Raw genomic sequence first — 7,277 nt, 5'->3', positions numbered from 1 at the left:
GTCAGGCCCTCTTTCCTCCGAGACTTGCACTAGAACTAGGTTGCTTCAGGACTACATATTGGTTGTAGCCTCAGGGATGATTTCCCCAACTCTAGAACCAATCCCCAGCCCTTCCCCTTGCCCTCTAATCTCAATGAATTCAGAACACAAAGGTATAGGCGTACCTCCCAGAGAGACATGAAGTTTGTGGGTATTTTGAGATAGAGTCTGCCTTTGTTGCTCAGGTTGGCCCTCTGACTTGTCATCCTCCTGCTTTAGGCTTCTGCATATAGCCAGGTTACAGGCAGCTACAGTGTCCCATCCCTTTCCTATCTTGGGTCATTTTGGTTTTACATAAAAATATGTTCAAATGCATAATAACTAAATTGTTCATAACACAGCAATACAGTCTCACAGAAAACCACTAAGTCCATGAGAAAAAAAAAAGTAAAACTCACAAGTATGTTAAGGAAATCGTTACTATTGCCTGAAACCTGATCCTAGTCTCTGTAACCCCCCGCACCCCCTCCCCGCACTGCCCGGGTACCCCAACCCCCAGGGTCCACGTAGGAAGATTCTTATCAACTATTCAAAATACACCTCCTCCTCAAATTCTCCGATGACCTGTCTTCTAGATCCAAGCAGCTGGAGAAGTGAGGGTTTTGTTTGAATTATCCAGCCGCTTTTCTTTTGCCCTCCCCCCGCCTTTCCCTCTGCTTGGCCCGGGTTGAGAACTAGGATCTCTCGGTGCTCTCTCCCTGACCCGCTCGCAGTCCCTAGGCTCTCCCGCCACTGGACTTCCTCCCCTTTAAGGCCCACCCCTCCCCCACGCCCACGCCTCCTCCAAGCCCCACCCTCGATCCTCCCCTTTAAGGACTAGCCCAGGACGCCGAGCAGCCTGTGACGCGGCCGCCGCCCCCGGGCTGGTACTTCTCGGCGCGGCGATTCCCCGGGCCGGGCCCCGCCGTCCCGCGTTCCCCGGAGCGCGCGTCTCCGGGGGGGAGGGAGCAGGGCTGGTGGGCGCCCGCGGCGCACAGCGGGACCCACGGGGCCCCGCGACCCGCCGAGCCTGGAGCCGGGCCGGGGCGGGGCAGCCGGCTCCAGCCCGGAGCAAACTTCGCCGCCGGGCGGGGCGTGGCGGGGACCCGGGACCGAGCCGGAGGAGGGGGCGGCCGCGGCCCTTGCCTCTGCGCGCGAGTCGCCGGGCACCATGCTGTCGGGCTCTCCGGGCCAGACTCCGCCGGCGCCGTTCCCCAGCCCGCCACCGCCCGCCCCGGCCCAGCCGCCGCCGCCGCCGTTCCCCCAGTTCCACGTCAAGTCGGGCCTGCAGATCCGAAAGAACGCCATCACCGACGACTACAAGGTCACCAGTCAAGTGCTTGGCCTGGGCATCAACGGGAAGGTGCTTCGGATCTTCAACAAGAGAACCCAGCAAAAATTCGCCCTAAAGGTAAGTCTGGGCCGCCGGGGTTCGCGCTGGGATCCTGTGCAGCTTCCGGTCACCCCGCGAGTGGCCGGCACCCGAGAGGACTCACGGGGACTGCCATGTTGGGGTGTGAGTGGGATCCAGCCCGGAGGCCACGCTTGGGTCCCGGACGGCCTCTGCTCGCTTCACCCGGCGCCGAGGACACGGTGGCCTCCTCCTCCTCCTTCCCTCCCTCCTTCCTTTCTGCGGGCACAAAAGGCCCTTTACTCATTGAGCTGGTTGGTCGGTCGGTTTGGAGAAGTTCGCTCTCTGAGGTTTCCTTAACCCTACTCCTTATTTGGGAGCCGGAATGTGACTTCGCTCTCCTCCGCCTCGCGAGGTCGGCGCGCAGCGGCGGGGCGCGTCGGCGCGGGCACTGGAGACTGGGGACCCCGCCTCCGCGCCCCGCGATTGTCTGGAACCGCCAGCGCCTGGCTTGCGCTGCCCCTTTAGGCTGCGCTGCGCTGTTTCCATTGCCCCCTTCTCGCCGTAGGAAACCTTGTCCGTAAGCCAGGTTTGGCCCAGTGCTGGTAAACTGGTCCCTGGTAGCTGGAGACTCAAAGGCAGGAAACATTATTCTTTCTTGTCTTTGGGAAACCCACTCTTAATCTCTGTAGGTCTGCCTGCCTCTGCTTCTCTCTGTGGTAGCGAGAAGGGGGATTTCAGATGATCCTAGGAAGCACGGGAGTCTGTCATTCAGGGTCACTGCAAAGTTTTCTTCTCTCAAGGGTTTCAGGTTACACCATATCTCTAAAGGTCACTTGTCAGGTTTCTTTCTCCTGGGGTGTCTCAATGATTGGAGGAGCAAACTACTTCCTGTGTTATATTTTTCTCTTCCCCTTCTGCCCACACAACTTGCTTTGTTTCAGCTCTTATAGAGTAAGATAGATAGGTTATGGGTGAGACTGTTGTCGTACAAGGTCAACGGGACCAAAACCTGGTTCTTTGTAGGAGGAAAATAAGTTCAGTTTTTATGATTTTTTTTTTTTCTGTTTTCATCCTCAACCTTACATTAAGAAAACAAACTATAAGCTCTTGGGGTTGTTGCTTGGTGTGACTGCTGGGGAGGGGCTCTTACACCACCTGGAATACTGAAGCATTTGTACTTTCCACTTCCCTTTCCAGATTAGTTGCTGAGTGAGGAAAGGAGTTGATTCGGTTGAGCGGTGGCTCTGACCTTGGGGACTGGAGGCAAGGGAACAGTTTGACCGCAGTTAACTGTATTGTTGAGGAAGTGGCAGATGTTCTTTCCCGGAAAGATTTCTCTCCACAGCGAAGCCATCTGCGTTTACCCATCAGCAGACTGGGGATGCTAGCTGTTCATTCTCTTGCATAGTTGGAACACAGTATAAAGACCTCACAACAAAAAACGCTTCACCCCTTCCTATTCTGTTTGAATACACACACCATCCTCTGAAGTGCTCTAGGCTGTCAATTCAGATTGCTGGTATAGTTAACAGAAGTTCGTGTACTTTTCTCCTTTGAATAGTTTTGAAAGGAAGGAACCTAGCAGCGTATGAAACAGTCTTCATGCTTTACCCTTCTCTCGTCAGAAGTGGGTGAAGATTGGAGTCAGTCTGTTTTGACAAGCAGCCTGCTCCTAGACCTTTGAGGCTGACTCAGCTGGCAAATTGCAGATTTCGAGTACATCTTTGTGTTGAGATTCAGTAGTAGAGGAAGAAAGGAGAGCCAAGATGTTTGGAGAGTGGCAGCCGTGTCAACAGCATTTGCATACCCAAATATTGGCTAAGACATAATCGCAGCTGCGAGGGAATCTGGTTAAAAGAAATTCTGTTTCAGTGACACGCACCACCAAGATTCCTATGTCTTATAGTTTAAAAACTTTAGGAAATGAATAGTGAAATGATTCCAAAACAAGAAGCCTTTTTATGGGGTAGCAATGGGAGAGGATACAGTGGAACAGGCTGGGTTGATGATCCCTTTGGATGCTAAGAAGAGACCTGTGCTCTATAGAGTGTACCCAGCCTGTGCCTAGGACGTAGTACAGCGTGGCCAGCAGCCTGACTCTCATGGGGTTTAGAAGGCAGTCTTGTAGCCCTGAGGAATGAAGGAATGATGCCCATAGGCTCTGCTCTGTTCTATTAAGTGAAACCAGAGCTTAAAAAGAAAAAACAAAAAACCAATCCAAGGATGGTTCAGCAGTGAGGAGCATTTTCTGGTTTTGCAGAGGACTCAGCTGGGTAACACCTACCTGTGACTTCAGTTCCAGGGGCTCTGACACCCTTTCTGTCCTCTGTGTTCACATTATACACTTGATACACACACACACACACACACACACACACACACACACACACACACACACACGCACGCACACACCCACACACCCCACACGTGCTCACACAGGCAAGTCACCCATAAACATAAAATAATGATAAATAAATAAAGGAACCAGCTGGTCCTGCTGTTTTTCCTGATCCTCTTGGGAAAGCTGATGTTTAGATGCTTTTGGTGGATGTTGTCACCTTGCTTTCTCATCCCTGCTCGCTAGCCTCTGAGTCATGCACACACTTCCAGTCAGTTAGAAGCCGGTTGTGAGATCATCAGCATCCAGCGTATTCATTTAGTTGATGAGAAAACCAAGGCCCAGAAGGAAGGCACAACTTGCCCAAGGCAAACGGTAATTCTTGTCATTCACTTGACTGAGGGGGGAACTGAACCCAGTTTTTCTGTTTCCCTCAGGCCCCTCTCTACTTGTAACTGTAGTGGTATTGACAGGCAAGTGTCCGGTTGCTGTTTCAGAGTGCCTGAGTCTGAAGAGCTGCTCTGACCTATTGGCTCCATTTGTTGGCCTGAGGTTGGTGGTGGGTATATTCCACCTTTCAGCTGCACTTACTAAAGTTGGAGAGGCAGCTTCTGAACAGCCAGCAGCTCCTAGAGGTTTGTATGTGTAACAGGTCGTCCCCCCTCCCATTAGGGATTTTGTGATAGACATCCTATTTGTTACTTTTTTGGGGATTCTGTAATTTCTTTGGTAGGGACATCCAGTCTCAATCCATCTGTGTGTAAGCTGTGTATCTTCCCCATGGGTTACAGGGCTGTGTTCTGCTTCACTGTGTCATGGTGACGCTTAGGTATTAGCTGAGCAAATTTAATTAAAGCTTGTATTATTGTCCCTCTCTGCTGTTCAGTGCTTGATTAGATGAAGCGTGTTATTGCTTTACAAAATACGGAATGTTGTCATAACTTATCTCTGTTTATCTTTCCATTGCGTAGACTAGGGGAAGCAAGGTCCCGTAGTTTCTTTCCTTTCTCCAGTGTGCCTCCCTTACTTGGTCTGTGACGTAGCTGCTTTTGGTGACCTGATGGAGAGATTAGAACCTCTCACAGTTGTCCTGGACATTGTTGAAGGGCAACACCAACACTCTCTCACTGCCCATTTCCCCTCCCCCCCTCCAGTAGTGTCCTCAATCTGTGTCCTCACTGGAGAGATGACCTGATAGTGTGGCTGGCAGGGGACAGTCTCAGTTTGACCTTTGCTGGACAGAAGCACGTGGTGAGGAAAGTCTTGTGATCATGCCATCCAGTTTGGTTCTAGGGAGTTGACAGTTGGTGGAGCATTTACCATATGTTTCTGAGGCTAGAGGGTAGAGGCATTAATGCCCTATAAAATGTTTGGTGGTCAAGAAATCTATTTGGAGAAGGCAAGATCAGTAAATGTAGTCTAGGGCAGCATTGTCAAATACGGTAGGCATTCTTTGTATATAGCTGTTTGTATAAAAGTAGCCAGCATGTAGGCATAAAACCAAATGAAAAATGCAGTTAACAGCCAAATTTGAACACTCAAAGATTGTCGAATCTCGCAGGAAAGACTACTGGACATTGCTGGCCTGGGGGCTAAATTGTGTGACCAGCAATAGAGGGACTCCGAAAGACAGACATCTGTGAGGAAGGATCGCCAGTGCCAAGGCAGCCTTGGCTGGTGGTGGTGGGAACTTGTTGGGCCTCTGAGGAATGAATGGGTCTGCCAGAAGTCCTAAAACTGGCTGCGGGTGGAGCTGAGGGGAAGACCAGGAGACCAAGTAGGTCAGGAGCACTGGGGATAGAAGCTCAGGACTGACTTACTTGTCTTGGGATCAAATCAGCTTTAAAGTGTTTTTTCGTTTCGTTTTGTTTTGGGGGAAAGGCTGGGCGTCATTGAAGTTGAGGTTTGTGGACTTTTGGACAGAAAGGTCAACTTTCTGCCTTCAGAGAATATTTCTGTCTTTTGGAAGATGACAGCAGGCATGTCATCCTGACCTGGTCCTGACCTCTCTCTGCTGAAGCAGGATTCTGGGTCTCTCTTGATGCAGGATTAGAAGTGGGTTAGTTAATGGTCCTTTTTCATTTGTGAATTTTGGACTTTCATGGAATCTGAAAACTCTCTAGTTAAAAATTATAGTTGGGTGGCTGAAAGTGGGGTTAGTAGGGAGACAACCATCATAGGGCCTCAGGGCCACATATTGGGGGGGGGTCTGGGAAACAAAGTGCTCTTTTTGGGGAGGGAGGACAAAGGCATGGGTATCCATGGTTAGAAAGACAGGAATTGGAGGTGCCATCAGTGGAGCAGGAGCCAAATTCTGGCTGTGCCAGAGGGAGGGCATAGCATCTCAGGTAGGCAGGTCTCAGCACCTAGGTCTGAGTAGTTTTGAGGTGCCAGAGCAGGCCTGCTTTGCTTGGAACCATTGCTCTTCCTGGTTGTTTTTGTGGTACAGCAGTGTTTACTGTCCTGCCTCCTCTCTGTTTCACACCCTCCCAAGGGTCATGTTGAAGTTTCAGTCGCCCCTATCCCTCCCACCCCCCACCCCCGTCTGCCTTCTTTTGTGTGTTTCTATGCCTTGGATGGAGGTGAGTGGGCAGGGAAGAGTTATTTGTAGGGATTGCAACAGCTCTTGATTGTTGAGTAATAATGGACACTCCTCCTTGGTCATCTTGTCACCTCCTCCATCCCATTAAGGAAGAGGCTGGGCTGCTGCAGAAAGGCTCTGTGGTGTGTCCCAACATCTTGCTTGTGGAAAACGGAGCCATATGCTGTGGAACCTGCTCTTGTGGGTTTCTTAGGCTGTTTGGTTGCCATCAGGAAGTGATGATGGTACTGAAGACCCAGCAGCCTCAAACTCAGCTCCCTGGTCTTCTCACCAGAAGCTTTTCACCTATCCCCCTTTGTAAATGGGGGCATTGGTAGGGACAAAAGGGTCATGCTAGAACAGCTGGTACTGTTGTACCAGTAAGACTGAAGTGTCTTTTCTAATCATTAGGACCGATACCCCTTAGGGTCTTTAACACTAATATTTTCTGTTTTGAGGTATATAAGTTCATACATAAGTTCAAATGTAAATAGCGATAGGCCTGTTTTTAGGGGTTATGTGCTAGATAGAAAAGTAAAAAAAATCAAAACTAAGCAATAACAGCAACAAAAACCAACAGTAAACTATCAACTGGTCTAGGTTTTATTCCCTGCTAACTAATCGTGTGACTTTGACTGAGAGCTGGGCTCTAGCTGTCACTAGAGTTGGGCTCTAGGGAAGCCCTGGTGGTGTGTAGTAGCAGAAGAGTCTATGCAGGGCCCAGACACCGAGGGCAGGAGAGAGACTTGCTGGTTCAGTCTGTGTTGAATGGTTAGCAGTACCTGGGCCAGTGTGGATGCCCTCTGGTAGGTGTGATGTTGTAATGTGTCCAGCTAGCTAATAATCTTTCCTGACCATCTGCTCTCTCTTTCTCACGAAAGCTTAGAAAGTATTCCAGCTTGCTTCTCAGCAGAGAGGCCAGGCTATGTCTGCTCTTGCCTTGAAATTAGAAGAGTCTTGGTGGAGTAGAGCACAGCGTGGAGATG

At 50.4% G+C, this 7,277-nt stretch overlaps 1 protein-coding gene across 1 annotated transcript in view; it reads left to right on the top strand.

The window, feature by feature from the left end:
- The first annotated feature begins 876 nt into the window (after positions 1-876).
- Positions 877-7,277, top strand: part of Mapkapk2 (MAPK activated protein kinase 2) — a 44,829-nt gene continuing 38,428 nt past the window's right edge. Inside the window, exon 1 of the mRNA XM_034513252.2 lies at positions 877-1,429. Coding sequence (XP_034369143.1) covers positions 1,190-1,429 — 240 coding nt within the window. The 5' untranslated portion in view covers positions 877-1,189. The remainder of the gene's footprint in view (positions 1,430-7,277) is intronic.

Source organism: Arvicanthis niloticus, chromosome 10 (assembly GCF_011762505.2).
Source record: "Arvicanthis niloticus isolate mArvNil1 chromosome 10, mArvNil1.pat.X, whole genome shotgun sequence".
Classification (NCBI taxonomy): Eukaryota; Metazoa; Chordata; class Mammalia; order Rodentia; family Muridae; genus Arvicanthis; species Arvicanthis niloticus.
Note: the sequence above shows the minus strand (reverse complement) of the source record. Positions and strands in the feature narration are given on the sequence as shown.